Source organism: Amblyomma mixtum, chromosome 3, assembly GCF_055824585.1.
Source record: "Amblyomma mixtum isolate Tamu chromosome 3, ASM5582458v1, whole genome shotgun sequence".
Taxonomy (NCBI): Eukaryota; Metazoa; Arthropoda; class Arachnida; order Ixodida; family Ixodidae; genus Amblyomma; species Amblyomma mixtum.
Window position 1 is genome coordinate 405,913,266 of NC_143014.1, and position 25,291 is coordinate 405,938,556.

Below are 25,291 nucleotides of genomic sequence, written 5' to 3' on the forward strand. Positions count from 1 at the left end.
GATTCGGAGGCAGGTTGAGGAAATGCTCCGCGACGAGGTTATCCAGCCGTCAACAAGCCCGTGGGCTTCGCCCGTTGTGCTGGTCGCCAAGAAGGATGGCACTCTCCGATTCTGCGTCGACTATCGTCGCCTCAACAAGATTACTAAAAAGGACGTTTATCCGTTGCCCCGAATTGATGACTCGTTCGATCGCCTGCGTCATGCCCGATACTTTTCCTCTCTTGATCTACGCAGTGGGTACTGGCAGATCGAAGTTGATGAACGGGACCGTGAAAAGACCGCGTTCATAACCCCCGACGGCTTGTACGAGTTCAAGGTGCTCCCCTTTGGCCTGTGTACCGCTCCTGCCACCTTTCAAAGAATGATGGACACTGTCCTGGTTGGCCTCAAATGGCAGTCGTGTCTCGTCTATCTTGATGATGTGGTTATTTTCGCTGCGACCTACGAAGAACATCTCAAACGCTTGAGTGCAGTATTGACGGCCATCCGATCAGCCGGTCCATCTCTAAAACCCGAAAAATGCCACTTCGCGTACCAACGATTGAAGTTTTTGGGCCATGTTGTGACACCTGAGGGTGTAAGCCCCGACCCCGACAAGACGGCCGCTGTAGCTGCGTTTCCGACTCCCACTGATAAGCGAGCTGTGCGCCGGTTTCTTGGCCTCTGCGCATATTACAGACGCTTCGTGCAAGACAGAATTCTCCAGGCTGGCTGAGCCTCTCACACGGCTGACAAAAGACGATCAGCCTTTCGTCTGGGCACAGGAACAGCAGGACGCCTTCGAAAAGCTCCGCAAACGCCTACAAACAACGCCCATTCTTGCCCATTTCGACGAGGAGGCGGATACAGAACTTCACACCGATGCCAGCAACATTGGCCTCGGTGCTGTCCTCGTCCAGTGGCAAGATGGTGTTGAGCGCGTGATTGCTTACGGCAGCCGCACGCTGTCTCGGTCCGAGGCCAATTACTCAACCACTGAAAAGGAGTGCCTAGCTGTTGTGTGGGCGATAACGAAGTTCCGGCCCTACTTGTATGGTCGCCCGTTTCGGGTCGTGAGTGACCACCACTCACTGTGTTGGCTCGCGAATCTTAAAGACCCCTCGGGCCGGCTAGCTCGTTGGAGCCTTCGCTTGCAAGAATTTGATGTAACAGTTGTCTACAAGTCGGGAAACAAACACAGCGATGCAGACTGCTTGTCCCGTGCTCCTATCCCGTCCATCTCTGACGACCTCGAAGATGACCCTCTCTTTATTGGTGCTCTGACCACGTCCGCCCTCGCTCAACAACAGAGGGACGACACGGAATTGCGGCCACTCATCGATTATCTTGAGGGTACCGCCTCGTTACCGCCTCGTCTATTCGTGCGTGGCTTGTCGTCGTTTTGCTTGCGAGATGGCGTCCTCTACAAAAGAAATTACGGCCCGACGGACTCCGGTTACCTGCTCGTGGTTCCAACGGCGCTCCACACTGACGTTTTGCAGGCATGCCACGACGAGCTTCCTTCCGGCCACCTCGGATTTTCTCGAACGATGGCACGAGTTCGTCACCGGTATTACTGGCCCAGGCTTTCTGCGGCTGTCAAGCGTTATGTACGCACTTGCCGAGAGTGTCACCGTCGGAAGAAACCACCTTTCATGCCGGCTGGCTTGCTCCAACCCATTGCTCCGCCGAGAATTCCTTTCCACCAAGTCGGCATGGACTTACTGGGCCCATTTCCCACGTCATCATTGGGTAACCGGTATATTGTGGTTGCCACCGACTACCTCACCCGGTATTGTGAGACGAAAGCTCTTCCCCGCGGCACTGCTGCTGAAATTGCTGACTTTTTCATCATCAGCATAGTCCTCCGCCATGGCGCCCCTTATGTCGTTTTAACTGACCGAGGCACAGCGTTCACGTCCACGCTTACTCAGGAAGTTATGCGGCTCAGTGGCACAAGTCATCGTAAGACCACAGCTTACCATCCTCAAACCAACGGCCTAACCGAGCGCCTCAATAAGACTATCGCTGATATGATTTCTATGTACGTCGATGATGACCATAAGAACTGGGACGAAATCCTTCCGTACGTCACGTTTGCCTACAATACTGCCCTTCAAGAGACGACGGGGTTCACCCCATTTCGTTTGGTACACGGTCGTGAAGTTGTGACTATGTTGGACACGATGTTGTTGCCCGATATTGCACGCCCATCCGTTGCCGACGCTGATTCATTCGTTCGCCATGCAGAGGCTGCCCGCCGGCTGGCTCGGCAACGAACCTGCGTGCGGCAAGAAGTCGATGCTCACCGCTATAACCTCCGTCACCGCGAAGTCATTTTCCAGCCTGGCGATCAAGTGTGGGTTTGGAGCCCCATCCGTCTGCGCGGTCGCTCCGAGAAGCTTTTGCGCCGTTACTTCGGCCCCTACGAGGTCCTCCGCAAACTCAGCGACGTTACGTATGAAGTGCGCCCGCAAGGAAGTGTTCGTTCTTCCAGACGCCCGCCGACATCCGAAATTGTGCACGTCGCAAGACTCAAGCCATACCATGCCCGCTAGGACACCTCTCACCACGTACGGTGCCTGGGATTCTGTTAACACCCACACGTGGCTCCCCCTCACTTTCAGGCATCGAGTCGATGCCTTTCCAGAGGGGAGGGGCAATGCCGCACTTAGTTTAGCCATCACTCTACCGGCGCCCCCGTGCGGTCTGTCTTCGACCTTTGTCGCGCGCCGGACTTCGTCCTCTTCTGCTCGGTGCTAGTGCCTGCCGGCTGCGTTCTGCCCAGTGTGCTCGCCAGGTACTGTTCTGCCAGAGATAGAACGTCCTACCGGCGTCCGTGACAATATCTATGCCGCTGCATGCTGTTCAGCTTGCGTTTTTTTTCTAACGGGCGTTAAAAACGCCAACCTGCGTTAAATATTGATCGGCGGGGCGCTCAAGACGAATTATAAGACAAGTAAGAAAGCCGAAAGCACAAAATGGGCCTCACTGGAGCATTCAGTGATCGTGTAAGAGGAACATGCAAAATTGCTCGATGGGATGGTGTGTGTGTGTGTGTGTGTGTGTGTGTGTGTGTGTGTGTGTGTGTGTGTGTGTGTGTGTGTGTGCGTGTGTGTTTGTGTGTGCGTGTGCGTGTGCGTGTGTGTCTCGTTTATTCAACCGTTCTTCTGAGACACACACACACAAGGAGGACAGCTCCTCGCCCGGAGGTTGCGTGCGCCCCCACGGTGCGTTTATAGGCGTGCTGAGGACTGGTGGCAGATTTCGGCTCGCATGGCGTTCGAACCCATGCTGATTGATGGCCTGTACCCACCGCAGTACCCACTGTGCCAATGCTGCTAATCGGCTACACAAGATGAAAAATGCAGCTTACACATACAGCGTTGATTTTGTGTGTTTACGCGTTAGCAGCATCGATCTTGGCGGACGCGCTGAAGAAGCGCGACTGCATAGACTTGCGGATAGATTGGAACTTAGACTTCCAAGCAGATCTCAACATAGAAGTGAATGAATTGGGTCGAGTGCGGTGGTCCAAAAAATTATTTTTTAGCATAGGAGATGACACAGCAATTTTCTCACATCCCTCTGGGTACCCGAACCGCAGCGTAAGGAAAATGGGAAAGGCAGGATGAAAGACGAGAGAGAGAAAGAGGTGCCGTAGTAGAGCGCTCCGGAGTAATTATGATCGCCTGCGGGTCTCTGGGCAATGTGCTACGACATCCCACAGCCCACGGCAACCTTTGCGTTTCACTTTCATTGAAAAGCGGCCGCCGAGGAAGGGTTCGAACCCGGGAGCTCTAGCTCAGCACTCGAGCGTCGTAACCACTGAGCCACCGTAGCTCATAAGAGCGAACGACAATGACCCATTTTAGTCATTCCAACCACCTCGCTTGCATTTTGTCGTCTTCAGGGCTCACCGCCTTATATTGGCACATCACGGCTACACGCTCGCAATTCGTGGCTCTCAAAAATACCAGCTCGGGAGGGCTTGAAATAGTGGCTTGTCAAAATTATATCACAACTGCTATGTGTACAATTACTCCCACATTATCCCTCAAATGGCAGAGGTCCAGATAAACATTTTATATCAATGCTCGCTGCATTACTGAAGATTGTGGAGTTCTCACAACACATAGTTTCAAAAAACCTTCAGCGGTTCTCACACTTACCGGAGAGATTTGAGCCGGTGGGGTACAAAGTTCCTGCGAAAGACATCGTCAGTGAACAGAATGGCCTCGCTGGAAGTCCCATACTCAAGAACAGTTCGACTACAAACTATGTCTTTAATTATGGCTTCGGGCAGCGCTGCCAAAGTGCGGTCTGGCGGTCCTCCCGTCTGTACCCTACGTCGTGCCGCTTGGCATGACAGCCAGAAAATTGTGGTTCTCTCCGTGTTTAACAGGTGGCACCACAACGCTTTTCAAATTGCGGCGCCCAAATTTCTTTCGTGTTCTATTCTATGAAGAACACTGTGCGTTTTCTGTATCTTGCGAAGTAGTTTATCACTCAGTTTATCTACTCGACTAGCGGTGCGCTCGCACCGAGGCAATGCTCTTGTACACCGCCAACTGCCTGACTGACCTGCAACCGTAATAAACTCGAGCGGTCTGTCCCTTAACGCTACTTCTTATGGAGGCAGGCACTGCCCGTGCTACTTCAACAGCTTAGCAACATTTATTCTGCGCCTGCTTCTGCAGACAAAGTACAATGGCGCCGTCGTTACCCAATTCCATGAGAGAAACCACAAATAGAGAAACCACTACAGTGTCCCTACACAATGCGAATAATGGCTGCAGTGAGGCGATTCCATGTTGGAGCTCAGTCAAAAACAGGAAGTGTGCTCAGACCACTACGCGCTTGCTGTAGCGTCTCTGCGCATCTTGTGACCGGCAATAATCACGTAAAGTCAATGTGATCTCGTGGGTACGCGATGAATAAGAGGCAACGAGAGGTTTTACTGTGGTTTTCATATGCAAGCTTTCACAGCAAAAAGGAGCGCAGAGATTAGCCTAGAGGCAAGCAGAACGCGCAACCCGGCCGCTGCTCGTTGTCGTCAGGCGTAGCGAGCGCAGCGACTCGCGGCTGCTTTCAGCTGGAATACCTACGCTTGGGATGTCGCCGAATCAATGCTAAAGAAACATGCTTAATGCCCAGTCTTGATGGGTAAGTCTGGTTCTAAACCGTATTCCTATAACGTGCACAAATGTTTAGCACTTCGCACCTTTACCTTTGAACTATCATTCAGGAGAAGACATAAGCAAGTGCAGCGTCCTCCATTTAAAGAGTGGCTCGACCGAGTCTACCAAATTTGAACAGCAGAAAAGCGTTGCTGTGTGCGTCACGAGTACGTTATGGCAAACGGCGCAGTACTCTCTACTTGAGCCAACGTACCAGATCCCAAGGTTCACCAGGTTGGTCGCGACGCCAGCTCAAAGCTTCGGGTTGACGATAGCTTGCATTGGCCCTTGGGACGTTACCCGCGCGGTGTCCTTGCTGCACGATAGGATGGAAATGAGACAGAGTCTATTTGACAAATGCAGCTAGCCGTAAATCACATCCCACTTCTGCCCTCCTGTTGCGAACTATCCAATTGAGAGCTGAAAGGTGCTACCATATGAAAGATTTTAATGGGTTCGTTTGCGCTGACAATGAAATTGCTTGGCGAGGCGACAGCAACAACCTTGCTCAGGGATCTTCGAGAAAGAAAAGCACCACGCCGGCGGACGAACTCAATTTAAAGACAGAATCGTATTTCGTGAACAATGGGTATGTAACAACGGGAGTCATCGTGAATAACGTGGAAAGAGAAACCGCTTTGATATAACTATTGAGCGAGTGCTCTAAACGGGAATTAAAGGTACAAAAGCTAAATGAGAGGAAAGAAGTGTTCATTTGGGCGCATAAATGTACGCAGATGTCTCCTCAGAGGCCAAGCACACCTGTGCGTGATGACCACCTCTACGGCGCCCTGACGCAGTAAGGAGTTCGTCGAAAACAGTAACAAAAGATTTATCTTGGTTAGGCGAAGTGTGACTCAGGTGAGTTAGCTATAGTAGTTCTGGATAGTTTCACATGAGGCTTCTCGACGGTTTCGCTTATTACGGAAAGTTTTCGTTGCAAAAAAAAAAATTGCGCAGTATACCCTTGCAGTACGATGAGCGCACAGCCCAGCCACTGCTCGTAGGTTTCTGACGCAGGCATCCCAATGCCTCGAGGGTAGCGCCAAAGTAACGCAAAAGGCCATTGATCACAATAGAGGGCCAGTCTGTTAAATCGGCTTAAATATCTTCCCATACTGAGAATAAATTCAGGGATTCGTACATTTGTTCTTGATGAGCCACTTATGAGAAGATATAAAAATAGCTTGTTTTTTTTTTCACTCAATCAGTTACTCAACCGTATGCGCCGTATCTAACACTACACAAGTCTGTGGCGCGAGTATCCTTCGGGGACCACCTAAGTACCCCCTGCTTGAGTGAACGTACCAGCTCTGGGAATTCGATAGCCTGGGGGGAGCGCCGCATAGCCTCTTCATAAAAAGAAACGGGCAACATGGCCGGATTAGCCACGGCAGCGGAGTATTCATCCTCCGCTAAGACCTGAAAAAGATACAGACTATCAAGATCATTCGACAAAACCACGCTGTCGTGAACCTTTTCCCAGACCTTTCTACTCCCAACAACCAATTTCCCTTTCGCTGCAATATCACCCTTCCTCTTTAATACCGCAGGGCCTTCTCTGAGCCCTCTCAGCTTAAATGGTTTTCTCAAAGTACTTTAACCTTTCTTACCTCCTCCTCCTCCTCTAAGTACCGTCATTCTCTTCCCTGCTACTGTTATTCACAGCAGTGTGAAATTTTCTTAGAACTTCTGGGTACCCATTCAATTTTCTATAAAACTGAATAAGGCGCATTACCTATACCATTTTGCCGGCATGAGAGCGGAAGTAAGAAGAGGTTTTGCCATAAGATAGAAATAGTTAGAGAACGGTACTAGCACGCGGCGATAACGATGACGACGCCGTGAACAAGAGACGACCGGACTGAAGTGGCACTAAAACTAACCTTTCAATAAGCTGATTATCGCCCACAAGGACTAAAAAAATCGTGCCCGGCGGCGATAGCAACCAGCGGGTCGGTGTTCGTCCAAGAACACAATGACAACATCCTCCACCGTACTAAATTGAAAGAGAGCAATAAATGCTCGAAATAAAGGGCACAGTAGAACGGCAGTAATTTCGAAGACCGTAGAAACAGGAAAGCATAAGTGTGTTTTTCTAGAGCATTCTGATCTGTTCTTGCATATGTAATCCTCATAGCCCAAGTGCCACCGAGGATAAACAAGGCGCAGTAGTAGAGGTACATGAAAAAAGAAAAATTACCCCTCTTGTAAGCAGGCCCCATCTTAAGAGTGTGCGGCGAACGAGAATAAATGGTTTGGTTTGGTCTCTCGGGGTTTTGCGTTTCAAAGCAACTCAGGCTATGAGGGACGCCGTAGATAAGAGCTACGTAAATTTCGACCACCTGGGGTTCTTAACGTGCACTGACATCGCAGAGTACACGGGCCTCTAGAATTTCGCCTCCATCGAAATTCGACCTCCGCGGCCGCGATCGAACCCGCGTCTTTCGGGTCAGCAGCCAAGCGCCATAACCACTGCGCCACCGTGGGACATCATGTGACCAGCGCTAATCACGTAACTGAATGTGATCTAGTGCGTGTGCGATGAGTACGAGGCGACGAGCGCCTTCTTTGCGATTTTATTATGAAGCTTTCACTGTAAAAAGGAAGACATAGAATAGCCTAGTGGCCCGAAGAAAGCGCCACCCGGCCGCTGCCGTTGTCTTCACGCGCAGGGAGCCCTTACGCGTCGCGGGTGCTGGCAGCTGGAACCTAAGCATTCAATGGCGCCGAAACAATATGAAAGAACGATATTCAATACCAAATCTCGGATGGTAAGCATGCCTGAAACGTATTCCCATACAGAGCTCAAAGGGTTGTCTTCGAAGTGTTCTCTTCTCCAGTGACGCAACACCGCATTGCGTTAAGCGCTACCTTGGCTTCCTTGACGTGCATAAGCTGGATAGTGTTATTGTAATGTGAATTGCACCGCGCTGCTCCTAAGCCTGGTTGTCATCTTAGCTCTTTTGCTCTGTATCGACATGCGTGGCAAGCGTATCGGAAATTGTCATGCGAAAGCGTTGCTTTCGGCCGGTGTTCTATCGATCGCACGCAGTTGTCTCCAATATTGTGTGTAACACACTACAAAATAGACGCTCTCAGTATAGTAGTAAACCCCTCACTCAAGTGCGCGATGAGCACTTCTAGGGCGCCGAGACGATCTAAGTTAGAAGAAAAAAAATACCAAACGTTTTATCTTGGTTAGGCCAAATGCCAAAAAGGTGCGCTAGCCCTAGTTGTTCTGGATAGTGTAAAACCTGAGACTTCTCAGCGGTTGGGTTTCTTAATGAGCTTTGATTGCAAAATAGATCGCGTAGGACATCGTTGCAGCAGGCCGAGCGCACAGCCCAGCCACTGCTCGTAGGCTTCTGGCGAAGGTATTCCGGCGCCCCCAGGGGGCTGGCGAACAAAAATACAAGCTTGTGGTAGAGCCAAAACAAGGCGGAAAGCTGATGATACCGACCGTTAGTTATTAACGGCGGCTTAAATACCTTACCATACTGAGAACAAAATTCGGGGCTTCGGAACTTTCTTCTTGACGAGTCACTTAAGAGAAGACATAACAAAGATCGAGTTCTTCTATTCAAACAGCTGCCTAACCGAAGGCGCTGGGTCTAGATATTACAAAAGGATTCAAGTCTATGCCGCGAGTATCTTTCGGAAAGCGCCTAAGTACCTCCAGCTACAGTGAACGTACCTGCTCATGCAAACATGCAGGCTGGTTGGCGCGCCGGCGAGCACCTTCAGGAAATGAAGGGCACACCGTATCCCGGGTAGCCACCACCGAAGGATATCTCCCCTCCACTAAGGCCTGAAAAAGAGATTATCAGCGTCATTCGACAAAAACACTTTGTCGTATATTTCATACCTGACCTCTCTTCCTTCCAACAACCCATTTCCCTTTCGCTGCAACCTCACCCTAGCCATTTCAAGTCGGGAGGCATTTTCGGGCGCTTTGAGCTTAAGTGGTGTGCCCTTGGTGTCATGCTGTTTCCTGCCATTGTCTTTTACAGAAACGTGGCATTGTGTGAGGTCTCTGAGGTATCCATTCATTTTTCATTAAAGTGAATAAGGCACGTAACCACTATCTTATTCGCCGCGGGAGGGGAAAAGAGGTAGAGATGATGTCGCAAGATTGAAAGAGAGAAAGGTATTTTCTTAAGGTGATGACGACGCCGTGGACAAGAGACAACGGGACTGAAGAGGCACTAAAACTAGCTCGTGAATTACCTGATTTTTGCCTACAAAGACAAACAGCTAGCCGGAGGCGATAGCAACCAGCCGCTCGGCGTTTTTTCAGGAACAAAATCACCACAACCTCCAAGGCACTAAATTTAAAGATAGCTATAATTCCTGGAAATAATGGACAGTCATTCCGGCAGAACGGGCAGAATAGCAGTCATTTCGAAGACCTGGAAACAGGAGCGCATAATACTGTTCTTCTAGAGCGGCGCTTTGGTCTCTCCTTGGATATCAAAGACTGATAGCCTATGTTCCACCGATGGTATACAAGGCGCACTAGTAAAGGTACAAGAAAACAGCAGCCTTAAACCCCTCTTTATCAGGGACTCAGAGGTTGCAGTGAACGTGACTAAAAGGTATACAAACGAAACGACTACAGAGAACAAGCATACATTAGCGGTCGCAAATGGCTTAAAGAATACGACGCAGTGAACGTCACTAGTAGCTCCGTCAGGATTTACTTTGCATTTTAGCTCGTCAAGTGGTCGCAGCATTTTTAAGGATCCGAAACGGCGGCGTAACAGTTTTTCTCCCAGTCCTCAGCGACAAAGAAGCGTCTATACAGATATGCGGTGAACTGGCTTGTATTCCCCGTCGTGTAATCAACGATTGCATACCATGAAGCGTCGGTGGGTTGCCATCCCTACCCACATGATCATTTGTTAGCTGTGCGCTAGGGATAGGTGGCGACGTCGAGATTGTCTTCTGTGAGGTTCGGTAGCATTCCGTAGAGTGCGGCGGAGACTACTCAGGTATGTAATAGTGTTATGTTTGCTACTGCCTGTGTTAACTCCAAGGGTTGCTTTCTTCACTTTCCAACATGGCTGCCTCAGGTCTTGCGGTGACCGCCACTACGTACTTGCATCGTAGCGACGCTAAGAGGACAGAAGACAGCGACGGGACGAGGTCGAGAGGTTCAGCTTGTATACGGCGAAACACAAGTACTATTCTTCCTCACGAGGTCGCAGACAGATTTGTGTTCGCGGCGCTTCATGGAACAGGCGCACATGCTTATTCTTCGGTTTGCGCAGCGGCGATAGAACTGGCCGGCTTCAATGCAGTGAACGCAAAGTGGGAGGTATTGTTCAGCGGTCCTCCAGATCTCTCCAGTCCTTGGCCTGGCTTGCTCAAGTATGGGTTCTTACGGCTGCGAAGAGGGTTCCTGACTGTAGCTTTGCGTGACTGCGTCGGATCCGTAACGCGGCGCCATGAACCATGAGTTATCTGTAGTCAGAATTTGAATTTCAGCTTGTTCGCGCCTTTCCCTCTACTTTTCTCACTTTTTTGCACGCCGCCTAGTGGTGCGGAGCTTCCCGATCCGCCGGAGCTATGCGGCTTATTGGCCGCGGCCATGGTAGCTGCCTAAGGTCTGAAAGAATGTAACCAATAGCCACCTATCAACTTGTATACGCAGGTGTGGGTGACGGAGTAGGATGCGAGCATGAAAGCTTCGCCGGGAAGGGCTCGCCAAATTAAGAGGGAAGGTGTTTCAGAGCCTTTCAACTGCCCCCTCCCCCACTGCCGCTGCATCTGATCGGCGGGTCTACGTGTCAGTTGCATATGTCACTTACTCATCACGTGGCCGGCTGGCCTATTTTCACTGTTCTCTCATTGTTTTACGTCATCTGTGTTCAAATTTTGGCGCCATTAGGCGATGAGAGATCAGCTATGAAAATTAAGACACGTGCGCAGAATAGATGCCACAAGTATTTCGCTCAACGATGCGGGAAGATACGCATCCGGGAGATGGCTCTAATAGCTGTTCGATATATCTAACCTACGCTCCGTACGTAGACGCCATCCACAGACCCTCTGAATTTTAAATGGGAGTAGTGGGGAAGAAAGAAGGTTTTCCAACACCTCCTACATAAGAAACAAACAGAGTAAGACCACGAAACTAGGAAAATAAGTTATGACACAAATTTAGAGCAAATAATGCGTCGGTAAACTTGATCCGGCTTTCACTGCGAAATGAGTGACTTCCCTCCACTTTTCCTCTCGACATGAAAGCTTCATTTCATTTTTCCAAAGAATAATTCAGAGGTACTCTAGATTTGCCCTGCATGGAGATATTATATCTATAAGTATCGTGTGCTGAGGTTGTCCACGCGACTTCGCACCTGCTGCTAACCACAAAAGGCCATCATGCAAATTTAGCTTGTCCAGTTATAGCCTTTATTCGTAGAGTGTCGGTCTGTGAGTGGGAGCTCAATACTCCACTTTAGCAGCGGTCAAGGAGCACTGAATTCGTCCTCCCTTACCCTTGAGACAAGCGGATTCAGTACATGCCGATGCGATGTGTCATCCCTTGACATCCACAAAAAAACTACATTTTATACTTTACTTACTGCAAATATTTTCAGCCTTTCCCACTCGAGGAGCCGGCTGTAATAACGCTGCCGTTCTTTTGGTCGCGACGAGACTCTGAAAATACGGCGTCACAGAAGGCACATAACCAGGGCAGCCAGGGGTGATTTCTGCATAGAAACCACAAAAAGTGCTCTTTGCAGCGCCAAAAAGCGAAACCTTACGCACATTTAAGCGGCGATTTTTTTGCACCAAAAATTAAGTGCTTATGTGCAAAGTGATGGAAATTCAAATTTTCTTTGGATTAACTTATGGAGTTCTGACGACATTCTGGCTGCCTTTTTTTTTCGCGGCAGTGAATATTTTTGAAGTGTGCTCTATACTCTCCCAAGTCCTAATGAATTCTGGTCGAGAGGACAGCGACATGTTGGATAAAGATTGTTGCCCAGGTCTGGGTTTTCTTGACATTCCCAAACTGTGTGAAATAGTGTGCCAGGTGCTCCACAGAAGGGGCAGAATGAATTGCGTATGTCTTGATACCATTAGCTCATAAAGTAGGAATTGGACAGTTTGCAGCCGCCGGATGATGTGTTCTTCAAATTTGCTACGGCTTTTGTGAGCTAGAAAATATTTCCTTGTAACAATCTTATCGTAATCTTTAGTTTCAGCGTAGCTTAGTAAGGGTGAGGCATCGTTAATGGTGTCAGAGAGAGGCTGTGTGCCAGATGCTTGGAGGAGGGCAGCTCGAGCAGCTGTGTTGGCCACCCCATTGGCCGTCGTTGAGAGGTGCCCTAGTGTCCAGACCATCAGGACATTCTGGGGATTGGACGTTTCGAAAATGTTCCAACATGGAATGCCCACGCAGCCCCTAATATAACTAAGTACCGCTACGTGTGAGTCGGACATAATCGTTTCCTTGCTATTCTTGGATATCGTTAGTGCGATAGCTGCTTCTTCAGCCGATGTGGTATCCTATACATACTATTTCTCACCGGAACAAGCTGCCAATTGGAGCTGCGAGTGCTCATCGTGATGTATTTTTATGGCTATCAATGATTGGTGATTTAACTGTTCTTTCAAATATTAGTTGAACAAATGTACTGCTGCTTCTTCGGTTGTATATTATTTGTTTAATTTATCTCTATACATTGCTTCTTTGTCAACCCTCACTCCCCCTTTGTTCTTTCTCTCATGTGATTTTATTCAACTGCTGGTCACTTTAACGTTGTACCCACTCCCCTGCTATAAAGCTTCGGAGCTGCAGGGTGTACTGAAAATAAATAATAGAATAAACTGCATGCTTGCCGTGCAAAAGCTCAAAGGATAAACTTCTGAGTAAGAGACTAAAAGGTGCACGAACCCCAGCATAGCAGCACATGAAATGCGCTCACTGAGTGCCCTTTCAATCGTCCGCAGAAAACATGGCAGAGATAGGCAAGTTGTCTACTAGCGCTGCTTCATGGAACCCCCGAGAGAGAGCCCATGTAGCTGTCGCTCCTTTTAAAAAGCAGAAGAGCCTTAGTCATGCCGCCAAACTTCAGTTTGGTTTCCTGATCATCCCAGCAGTGCAGCCTGCATAGAGATCCAGCAGCCTATAAGCTGGAATTTTTAATAAGTTGCCGTAATTGTCAAGCAGTCATGTCTGAATACATTGCTGAGTAAAGACTAAGATGAAAAAGAATGCCAATTTCATTGAAGTGGAAAGTTTCCATACGTTCACTATTCACTGGCTTGTAACCGTACACAGGAAATGTACCAGGTGTTTCAGGGAACACATTAAAAATTAAAAAAGGCTTTTTGGAGAAAAAAAATGGCATTTGAGGCACAGTATTACTAGTGTTGGCAAACCAAGAAAACTGGTCAACTGTCTTCAGTAGTAAGCTGGTTAACGCATTTTTAACTTTTTACTTGTAGAGTTAGGCACCTAGCTGCAAATAGAGATTTGTACCCGGTCGCTAGTAATAGCCATATCAGTTCTTAGCATTTCGAAAGCTACCCTTGGCGCTCTGGCTTGACAAAGTTTGGCTTTTTCCACTAGCCACGTGGACTGGAGGGGTTACTTGACATGCACAAAAAAACTAGTTATTTTATACTTTACTTACTGCAATTTCAGCCTTTCGCGCTCGAGCTGCTGTCTGTAATAACGCTGCCTTTCTTGCGGTCCCGACGAGACTGAAAATACGGCATCACAGAAGGGACATAATCAGGGCAGCCAGGGGTAATTTCTGCATAGAAACCACTAAAAGTGCTTATTGCAGCGCCAAAAAGCGAAACCATAAGCACATTTAAAAGGTGTCATTCTGACTTTAAGCGGCAATTTTTTGCGCCCCAAATGAAGTGCTTATCTGCAAAGTGTTGGAACTTCAAAATTTATTTGGATTAACTTATGGAGTTCCGACGTCATTTTGGCTGCCTTTTTTTTTTGTGGCAGTGAATATTTCTGATGTGTGCTCTAAACTGTCCCAAGTCCACTCTCCCCGAGTTTCCTAACTTTTGTCTTTTTAAAATTTAGCGAGGGGCTAGATTCTTCTCCCCCAAGTAGTGAAGCTACAACAAGGTTTAGACACCTGAAATGAATTGTACCTCACTGTTATCCCCACTCTGGCTCAGATGCTTTCCACACCAAGTGATCCTGGTCACTTTGCATGCTTCCGAAAATCCACCCCCTCACCCCCCCCCCCCCCATTCTTATCCAACCCTTATTCCTTTCCCTACTCGTACTGCAACTGGCGCCTGGAGCAACCTTGCACTTCCCTCTGCTAAATAACAAGCACAGGATGTCTGCCGGATCTTAGCTACTAACATCTGCCAACGACGTGCCCAGAACCACTCCATGTTTTAAGAATGCTCGAATCAATTACCGTGTATTGTACCCGGGAGCACCCTTACATTCATGAGAGGGCATTTCTCATAATATTTTAATTAATTTTTCTGGCCGGCGTCACAGTCAGTTACCCCACGATTTGTGCGTATGCTTAGATACTTGTATATCTCACGTCTAAATACCTTCCAATCCCGATGTATAATCATTGGGGCCACCACTAAAAACTGTATGAAATGATGTCTGCAAGCATGGTTAGAGTCCTAAAACCTCCACCTTCATTGAACGCATCTTCGCCAATGTCACCTCTTTTCACCCTTATGCTTCCTCCCACCCTTAGAGAGTGTGGAGATAGTGGTCTCAGACTCAATGGAGATGTCCTCGACTGACCGTCACAAGCGCAGCCAGACTCCTTTGCTGTCCAAGCTCCCATTCCATGGGTTTCGTAGCTTAAGCCCTAAGCTGGCACTAGCAGGCTATGGCTTCAAAGCTGAAAGCATTTTCATCTTCCTGTATTAAAATCATTTGCTTCTCTCTCTTCCATTCTCATATCGCATACCATTGCAAACCATGGCCTTGCACATTTAAAACCTATTTGGACACAACTGTTTCACTCGAAAAATTAGCGGTGTGAATAATGCCCTCTTCAGGTCTATTGCATTCGAGCAGTGATTTAGTTTTCAGGATGAAAATACTTCTCTTCACAAAATCCGCTTAACTGATTGTCTCCATTTCAAACGATAAGGCAATATGTAATAATCACTCATTATGGCATTATGGTTAGCCGTCGTTAATTCACCAGTTAACGAAAACACGTATGGCCAATCACTGTTTCAGTATCATGGTTCAAAATAAGGAAAACTTTGCCAATAGAAGCCTGCTTTCAACGTGGTGTCCTCCATAAAGAGGTTCCATCTTTCAAAGGTCAGTTAAATAACTTGAGATGCCTACATGGAGCCAATGCTTTGTAATAAAATTATATCATTCCTGCATTGACGTGTGTTTTCTGTCATTCCAACTGATTACACTATTGTTCAATCCTGTTTTGTAAGCTGCTGCACTTATGCATGCATACTGTATGTGCCAATGCATGCTTTCGCTATTGACCCAACAGTTGTTTGCTGGTGTTTCCTGTGCAGTTTCATGATGAAATAAATTGAATGGGCATTTCTGGCGCTTCTCTGGAAATGAGCTTGCGACCTCACCTGGCGTACTTCCTGTGTTGTCGACAGGAAGATGACCAACAAGACACCCACGCGACGACAGCACTCTAGATGGAAACATTGAGAAAGAAATATATATATGGAATACGAAAAGATGGAAGTTCGCAAGCGAGATGCATTGCCAATCAAATTGGTTTTTGAGGAAACAAAATGGCGCAGTATCTGTCTCACATATATATCTCAGTGGACACCTGAACCGCGTCGAAAAATGAAGGGAGGAAGGTGAGAGTGAAAGAAGAGAGAAAGAGGTGCCGGTCTGTGGAACGCAAAAGGCGCCCGTCAGCTTGCGCAAGCTTAGAAGTTAGATATGCCGAGCTTCGCACTGGGCTACGGAAGCGCTTCATGAAGCTCGATAAAGGAGAGTGTTACAAATTTTGGAAAACCTTCATCTTGACTACAGTTGCCTTCCAAAAGGGCTACGCAAGTTTTGAACATCTGTGTTGGCGACATGACGTACACAAGCTAGAACACAATTCATACTGGTGTGGCACCACAGGGACAGGGACAGAGACAGAGTGACAACAACACAAGTGCTCACTAACAACTGACAAAGTTTATCCCTGTCCCTGTGGTGCCAAAGTTTATCCCTGTCCCTGTGGTGCCACACCAGTATGAATTCGTACCAACTCGCCCAGTTTTCAACTCTTTAGAACACAAGCCCGTCAGCAACAAGAATTATGAGGTTGGATACTAAAATCAAGGTAAACAGGAGGGAGCGGAGTCTTTTGTGGCAACTGCAATATCCATCTATCCTTCACAAAGGAAAAAAAAGCTTCTTTACAAGTCTCCACACTGGAAAATATGAAATTTTTTCGTTAATTTATTTGTGGTCGGTTGTGGCAACCAAAACGGTCCCTTTCGCATTTTACACCCATTAAGCCCTGATGTCCAATTTTGACACCATACCTGTAAATCAATTATTACTTGCACCACGAGCTTCAACTTTTTACTGCGCAGTTATAGTGCGCTAGACATTCTAAAAACATGAAGCAAAAAAATCTACGACGAAAATAAAAAATCCAGAGCCGAAAGGGCTAGACAAGGTCCACATTGCCCTCATGCGTCGCCATCGTACACCCGTAATGAGGTTGGCACCGCGCAGGGCTCGGTGCTCTCCCCTTTTCTATTCAACGCAGCACTCGTACCACTTTCAACAACCGTTCACGTGATCCGCCACCTTCGACACACACTCTATGCAGGCGATATCACGCTGTGGACCATTCATGGTAGTGATTCAGCCACAGAAAAAACCTTACAAACCACAGCTAACATCCCACAGCACAAGATAAACATCGGACTTTCCTGCTCCCCAGAAAAGTCTGAACACCTCCTTATACGCTCCACATCCCGCTCTTCACCCACCGCTCGCATTACCATCGCCTTGAACCAATGACCCATTTCCTATGGGATGGACTTCCCCAATCCTCTACTGCAAGCCAAGGCCTCAACAACTTAAAATGCGTATCCAGACTGCAGAGCCCTTCTTTCTCCCCATCACACCACCCATACCTTCGCTACTCTTAGTCAACTTTTCCTCGAAACACTCACCCAACATACCACCAGCCGCGCCACGCGGCCCGTGCACGGGAACGTCTGAAATACCACTGGTCGGAACCTTACGCTGTATGGGTGGACGCGGCCTGCACGGTTACTGCGGCAGCAACAGTGCTTGTAGATCACACCCTACAACCTACTGCTACGCTCTCCACTCACCTTCCTCCAGCTAGAAACCGCTGAGAAAGCAGCGATAGCGCTCGCGCTTACTCGCCCGGAAGCCGCCAATATAATTAAAGGCTCCGTTAACCTCCCTCCTAAATTTCCCGAAACGGTGAGTCGACGAGAATTGTTGCATTCTCAATTTGCTTCCCGCATGCCTGCCCTTCCATGTGGAGCTCATATGAGACTTTGCGTACTCCGGTAATCCCGAAAACTAGGCCGCCAATGACCACGCCCAAGGACATGGCTTGTGCAGGGAGAGTAATGGGAAGGCAAGATAACCGCCGGTCTTCCTGGTGGCGGCGGACTGGGCGCCGGCTCTTCCCGGGAGCGCATGCACCCTTCAGCGAGCTGACGCAAGCTTATAAGGCCGAGCGCGCCAGCTCTACCCTTCACCCCTCCTTGGATAACTACCACCATCTCCTCCGGAAACGCCTTCAGACCCGGACACTCCCATCCCCCTATATCCTCTCCCTGATCCACCCGCGAGCCTACATCCCCACTACTCTCTCTGCACCACCCACTCGCCACCGTCACCTATATCCTCTCAAAATGCTAGGTGCATCCTCCCCCGCAGGGCATGGAGCGCATGACCAGCCGGTGGAAATGAGAGACCCTCTTGCGCTTCGCGGATTCGGAAACGCACAAGATCGCGACACACAGGACCGCCGACGTGAAGGACCATTGTGGACTCATGGCATCTGAGCGCCGTGTGGTCGTATGGACGCTGAAGGGCGTACGTGCCCTCAACACCCTTCGGTCTAATAAAGTTTCTCTCCTCTACATGCACTTCGGTCAATTGGCGACGGATTTCAGCAGGTTGAAGGCCTCTTGAGTTCAGATATCGAAGAACAGCGTGAACGTCGCACCTCGCGGTAGATATAAGACAGCGTTCCGTTACACAAGCGGCTGCCGAGCCGAGAATGGCCGGCCAGGTGGCACGCGATAGCTGGTTTTAGAGAGAAGGGAACCGCGAACAAAGCAGTGTGGCCAACAGCGGCGCTGATAGTTTTCCTGCAGCCCCAACACTTTGGAGACCTTACTTTTGGAATTGCCCTGGTACTTGTCTACCTCAAGAGGTCGCTAGCCGCACTGAGCTCACGGTGCATCGTGAAGAAGGCCTGGAAGCTCATTCTTCTGTGTGCTCAGTGCTGGGGCATATAGGCAGCTTCACAGCAGTGACCGCGAAAGGCGGTGGTGGTCCGGGTTCCTCCGGAACTCTGCTTCGATTGGCAGGGCTTTTTAGAGTATCAGTGAGTTGGCGCGCAACTGGAGTCATGGAGGTGGTAGATAGAGCGCCAGGCGCGGATTGGCGCATGGCCCTTAGCCAAGACCTGCTATCCTGTGGTTGAAGTTCTTTGATAGATGCCCGAAGCATGGCGGAATGAGCTTATTTACACGCATATTGTACACATCCCTTCAACTGGCTGCCAAAATGCACAATTTATTTTTTCTTCTGGCCGCAAATGCACCGTTATGAATTAGTGGACAGTCTGCTGAAGACTAAAGTAAGTCCTAGAACGCAGCCCTTTTTGGACAAAAAAATAGCCACGAAATATATATTGTGCGCTATGTTTTATGTTCGAATTAATGTAGTTCCACCTAGTCGACGAAGAGGTGGCTAAATGTTGAGTGAAAAAATCGAGACCCTACAGGAACCACGCCTGACCGCAAAGCGTTTCTGTTGTTGATCAGTCGCTTTAAGGATTGTAGCAACTTCATGACGCTCGGCTTAGAGCCTATTTTGTTTCAGTTGTGCTAAAAAGAAAGAAACATTGGAGTCTATGATAAAAAGTCTTTCATCAAGCTCTGGGCAAGGAAATCGTCCTAAACAGTGTCTTTTGCTTTAGTTATGAGGTGAAAGGAGTCTACCCTCGGCGACCTTTTTAATTGTTGAAATTTCTAAGCCGAAAGCCTTTAATGCCTCATACTGTCGTGACCAAGACGTGTTAGCAAATGTTCGAGTTTCAGATGCATGCCTTATATGGGCATATGCCAATCAATAGCCAACCGATACTTAATAGGGCGCAATCGAAAGATATCGGAACATGATATAAACGAATTTCATGATTATATCATTGCACTTAATGACTAAATGACAAATTGGTAATTAGTAGTAAAGAAGTGGCATGTGGGACTGTGCATTGCGCCTGTACCTTAACTAACGCTAATTAATCAGTGTATCAGTTAAGGTCACGTTAACTATTACTAACGATACATTAACTAGTATAGGAAAATGCGCGAGTATTGCTTAACTATCAAACATCAATAATAGACGTTTCTAGGCGTTTCATACACATTGTGTCGAACATTCTAGAGTTCCGTCACTTGACAGGTGAGTGACAGGACATGATGGATGGCATTAGAAGAATAGTAAAGACCAATTAGCCTAATTAACCTTTCTAGTCAGACCAGATAAATAAATAAAACCGAGCAGGAAATCGGTCGAGTTGGGGAATAGAACCAGGATGAGCGGAGTGCGAGACGAGCGCGCTAACTACTCCGCCATGCCAGCTGGATAGTTTGGAATGAACAAAGGCGCGTCTAGCTAATACGACGGCTTCGTTCACTCTCATCTTCCTCCCTTCCCTTACGGCGAGGTTCAGGTGTCCACCGAGATATGTGAGAGAGATTTCCTTTACTCAAAAACCAATTTACCATCGAGCAAAGCGTAGAGCCGAATGGGCGATGGCGTTCTGTGAACTCCCTGGCAGCGTTGCAAGACGCTGTCACGTTCCACTCAGAGGCGAAGCTTAACATCTTAACCATACATCACTGATGCAAGCAGCAACACTGCCTTAAGGCTTTCGCCTCACCGCACTTTAGGTCAACAAAGTGCCGTCCTGAATTTTTCTAATCATATGCAGTGACTTAAATTCTTCTTAAACTTCTCAATGAAAAAAGTACATAGAGAAAGTTCACCTGTCCTAACGACACACTCCTTCATAGCTAGCCCCGTTCTTCTTCATATGAAATGTGCTCTGTGTTCATCTGTGAAATGATACATCTTTAAACATCAGGCAGGTAGCCTAGGAGTAAACGCTGCAGAGCATATTTGTCTTTGAATGATTAGAAAACCGCAAATAAAAGTGGCTTTCCCAGCTGAGGGGTATTTTAGTTCAGTTTTACATCGACGGTGACGCCACTCCAACGTCTGAATTCCTGTAGTGCAATCATTCATCTGAAAAAAAAATCACCCTGGTTTTCTCAGCCCAGCAAGATGATGATTTGGGTTTATTACCGAGCAGAGCGCACTTTCGCCTCCTTGACAAAATTACTTAAAGAGACAAAAAGGGCCTCACTGTCAGAATAATAAAATTACATCACTGAACGTTTTCCCGCAAACGCTCCACCCAATCAGAAGGCACGGCGTATTCTTGCACAGTTTTCCTGGGCATCCCAGCTAGAGTCAGCTGATGGCCGCCACACCCAAAAACTACGTAATTTAATGAGAATTTTTTTAGCTTAAAATTTTGTGCCAACTCGAGAATACGGCAATATTCAGGGCGAACATGGCAATTAATATTTCTGACGCTGCTTTGCCACAAGTGTTAATCGCGATATCGCAGTTTCCTTCCGGGGGAACTTTATATGCAAAAAGTAATTGTTGCTGTTCGCACAGTGGGTTTTATTTCCTTCACATTTCCTCACAACTTGCTCCTTTGTCTAACGTCTCCGAGAATTTTAACCCTCGAACGTTAACTAGGTGCCCGTTCCTTCTATAGTAGCAGCAACGTACTTACAAGCGTCAGTAAAGTGTATGCCATAATAGCCGTAGTATCCTATTTCATGCATTAGCATTCCTTGGCGTACTGCCATTTCTTGACTTGCGTTCAAGAAATGCACTTGACAACCAGTTTTTTTTTTTCGTAAGCCGCGCCTCCTATTTGTCAGGATTTACAATCACACGAATAGACTGCGTACAGACCAGACTACGACAATAGCACCTGGACCGGTTAGCTCGAACGCTAAAACGCTCAAACCGTTACGAAGTGAATATAAGCCTTGCATAATAAGCGAGCTTGGGAACCTCTAAGAGTGCTTAATCACGCCCCTCTCATTCTCCTACAAGTACAGGAAGTCGTCTGGGCAACGCTGCGCTGTCTACGGAGGCAGTGACAGACACAAAAGAAGCAGCTGGGTTGTGGAGCGCTGTGACCGATGTACACGACGTGTTTGGATATTGCCGCACTTAGTTTAGCCATCACTCTACCGGCGCTCCCGTGCGGTCTGTCTTCGACCTTTGTCGCGCGCCGGACTTCGTCCTCTTCTGCTCGGTGCTAGTGGCTGCCGGCTGCGCTCTGCCCAGTGTGCTCGCCAGGTACTGTTCTGCCAGAGATAGAACGTCCTACCGGCGTCCGTGACATTTTTGGTGGAGGTGCTGGGTACGATCTATGTACGAAGACGTCCCAGGAACCTCCAGCGCTCAGCCACACCCCCTGGACACGACACCTGTCCACAAGTCAAGCCGCCGCTTGAAAGGCTTAGCCCCCGAGTACAATCCCCTCACCGCGCCATCACGCAAGATGACCTCTACGGTGGCCAGCCAGACCTTCCAGCAAACTGTGAGTTCGCCACCGCTGCTTCTTCATTCGCCTCGTAAGCCCGCGTCGTTTCATGGTGACAAGTTTGAAGATGTGGAGGACTGGTTGGACGGGTATGACAGGGTCTCTGAATTTAATCTGTGGGACGAGGACCGCAAGCTTCGGAACGTCTACTTTGCCCTCCAGGACGCCGCTAAGACGTGGTTCGAAAACCACGAGTCCGCCATCCACACCTGGCAAGACTTCCGGCGCCAGTTGCTGGATACGTTCAGCAGCAACGAACGGAGGGAGCGTGCTGCATTGGCCCTGCAATCGCGAGCGCAGCAGCCAAACGAGAGCGTGGCGATGTTCGTGGAGGATATGACCCGGCTTTTCAACCGCGCTGATCCTTCGATGTCGGAAGCCAAGAAGGTGCGCCATTTGATGCGGGGCGTGAAGGAGCAATTGTTCGCTGGGCTCGTGCGCGATCCTCCGGCTACAGTCGCCGATTTTGCAAAGGAAGCGGCAGGCATGTAGCGCGCCCTGCAGCAGCGGTTTGCGCACTACGGCCGTCCGTCAAACATCACTGCTGTGGAGTGCCACATGCCGAGGCCCGGGGATGAGAACACCACCCTCCGAGAGCTCATCAGGAGCATCGTTCGCGAAGAGCTGCAGAAGCTTCGCTCTGTGGAGCAGCCTCCTAGTGTCACCGCCATCTCGGAGGCTGTCCGTGACGAGATACGCCGCACGGTGCAGCCCACTCCACCTCCGCAACCGCCAGCGCCCTATGTGATGACATACAGCGAGGCATTGCGAAGCCCTGCGCCACCACCGCCGGCGTTCTACTCTCCAGCCCCTACCGCGCCGTCCGACCGATTCCCGTATACGACAGCGCTGCCAGCCGACCGCCCACCCGTCACGAAGGCAAACATGTGGCGAACGCCGAACAACAGGCCCCTGTGCTTCCACTGCGACGAAGCAGGCCACATCCGTCGTCACTGCCCGTACCGCCGGATTGGCCTGCGTGGCTTTTCGCCCGACGCACCCCTGCCACGCTATGGTGAACGACCCCGCAAGATCGATCAGTACCTAGCGGCCAACGTCCCACCTGCACCCACTGCCCAACGTCAGTCCAGGTCACCGTCGCCTCGACGTTTTTCTTCACCAGCCCGCCAGTCCTACGTCCGGCAGTCCTCCAGCCCGCGCCGGGAAAACTGAGGACGGCGACCCCCGGAGGTAGGGCCGCCGTCACCGGACATGACGAACATCCTCCGCTCACCGACGTTAGCATGCGACCCGACCTCCGACCCCACGCCGCGACGACCTTTCGACGCCCAGAGACGCCTTCGCTTGACGCCTCAATTGGACAATCTGAACGACCCTTAAGTCCGACGACTTTTCAACGAACGGAGACGCCTCCGCTTGACGCCCCAACCCGACCGCGAGAACGATCCCCTAGTCCGACCTCCCTCACACAGCGTTTTTCTGAAGGTGACCAAGCTTCGGCTGAAATCCCGGTCATCGTTGATGGCCGCCGCGTGACTGCTCTCGTAGATACCGGCGCCGATTTCTCCGTCATGAGTCGTGGTCTGACGCTTGTCCTGAGGAAAGTACTGACACCTTGGCCTGGAACGCACATCCGGACAGCTGGAGGCCATCTCGTGACACCGCTTGGCGTCTCCACCGCTAGAATGGAGATTCGTGGTGTTACCTTCACTGCCTGCTTCGCTGTGTTGGCTCATTGCTCGAAGAACCTCATCCTCGGGTTAGATTTTCTTCAGGAACACGGTGCGATAATCAACCTCCGCGAACTTGTCGTGACGTTCTCACCTCATTGTGCCCTAGCCGACAGCAGCGAGCCCGACAGGCCTGTTTTTCGCGTGTGTGATGACAATGTCACGCTACCACCACGCTCCAGTTTGTTTATTACGGTGGAGTGCTCCAACCCACGCACTCCTCACGGGGTTGCGTAAGGCAACCTGTCGTTACTGCTGAATCAACAAGTCTGCGTTGCGCGGGGTGTTACTTCCCTCCGCGGACTGCGAACGCAGCTTTTTGTTACGAACTTTAGCGCCGAATACCGCCACTTGCCACAAGCAACCGCCATAGCCTATTTCGATGAAATTAGTGACTCAGTCTCCCACTGCGCCTTGTCCCTCAACGATACCCATGCATCGACCTCTGACGCCCCCGTTATGACTGACGTGAACCCCGACCTAACCGCCGATCAGAAACACCGCCTCCACATGATCCTCGACTCTTTTCGTGACTGCTTTGCGACCACTTCTAAAGTTCGGCAAACATCGGTCGCTAAACACCGCATTGTAGTGGATGAAGGCGAGATGCCTATACAACACCACCCCTATCGAGTGTCTGCGAAAGAACGGGAGGTGATTCGGAGGCAGGTTGAGGAAATGCTCCGCGACGAGGTTATCCAGCCGTCAACAAGCCCGTGGGCTTCGCCCGTTGTGCTGGTCGCCAAGAAGGATGGCACTCTCCGATTCTGCGTCGACTATCGTCGCCTCAACAAGATTACTAAAAAGGACGTTTATCCGTTGCCCCGAATTGATGACTCGTTCGATCGCCTGCGTCATGCCCGATACTTTTCCTCTCTTGATCTACGCAGTGGGTACTGGCAGATCGAAGTTGATGAACGGGACCGTGAAAAGACCGCGTTCATAACCCCCGACGGCTTGTACGAGTTCAAGGTGCTCCCCTTTGGCCTGTGTACCGCTCCTGCCACCTTTCAAAGAATGATGGACACTGTCCTGGTTGGCCTCAAATGGCAGTCGTGTCTCGTCTATCTTGATGATGTGGTTATTTTCGCTGCGACCTACGAAGAACATCTCAAACGCTTGAGTGCAGTATTGACGGCCATCCGATCAGCCGGTCCATCTCTAAAACCCGAAAAATGCCACTTCGCGTACCAACGATTGAAGTTTTTGGGCCATGTTGTGACACCTGAGGGTGTAAGCCCCGACCCCGACAAGACGGCCGCTGTAGCTGCGTTTCCGACTCCCACTGATAAGCGAGCTGTGCGCCGGTTTCTTGGCCTCTGCGCATATTACAGACGCTTCGTGCAAGACAGAATTCTCCAGGCTGGCTGAGCCTCTCACACGGCTGACAAAAGACGATCAGCCTTTCGTCTGGGCACAGGAACAGCAGGACGCCTTCGAAAAGCTCCGCAAACGCCTACAAACAACGCCCATTCTTGCCCATTTCGACGAGGAGGCGGATACAGAACTTCACACCGATGCCAGCAACATTGGCCTCGGTGCTGTCCTCGTCCAGTGGCAAGAT

General features: G+C 49.5%; 1 protein-coding gene across 1 annotated transcript in view; it reads right to left on the reverse strand.

Annotated features, from left to right (window-relative positions):
* The window catches only part of LOC149357487 (uncharacterized), a 115,020-nt gene that overhangs the window by 75,161 nt on the left and 14,568 nt on the right, over window positions 1-25,291 (reverse strand). Inside the window, exons 7-12 of the mRNA XM_089584747.1 lie at window positions 15,735-15,799; window positions 13,811-13,880; window positions 8,857-8,970; window positions 6,468-6,581; window positions 5,374-5,475; window positions 4,152-4,184 (exon numbers count right to left, since the gene is read on the reverse strand). Of these exons, the coding sequence (XP_089440873.1) occupies window positions 4,152-4,184; window positions 5,374-5,475; window positions 6,468-6,581; window positions 8,857-8,970; window positions 13,811-13,880; window positions 15,735-15,799 (498 nt within the window). The remainder of the gene's footprint in view (window positions 1-4,151; window positions 4,185-5,373; window positions 5,476-6,467; window positions 6,582-8,856; window positions 8,971-13,810; window positions 13,881-15,734; window positions 15,800-25,291) is intronic.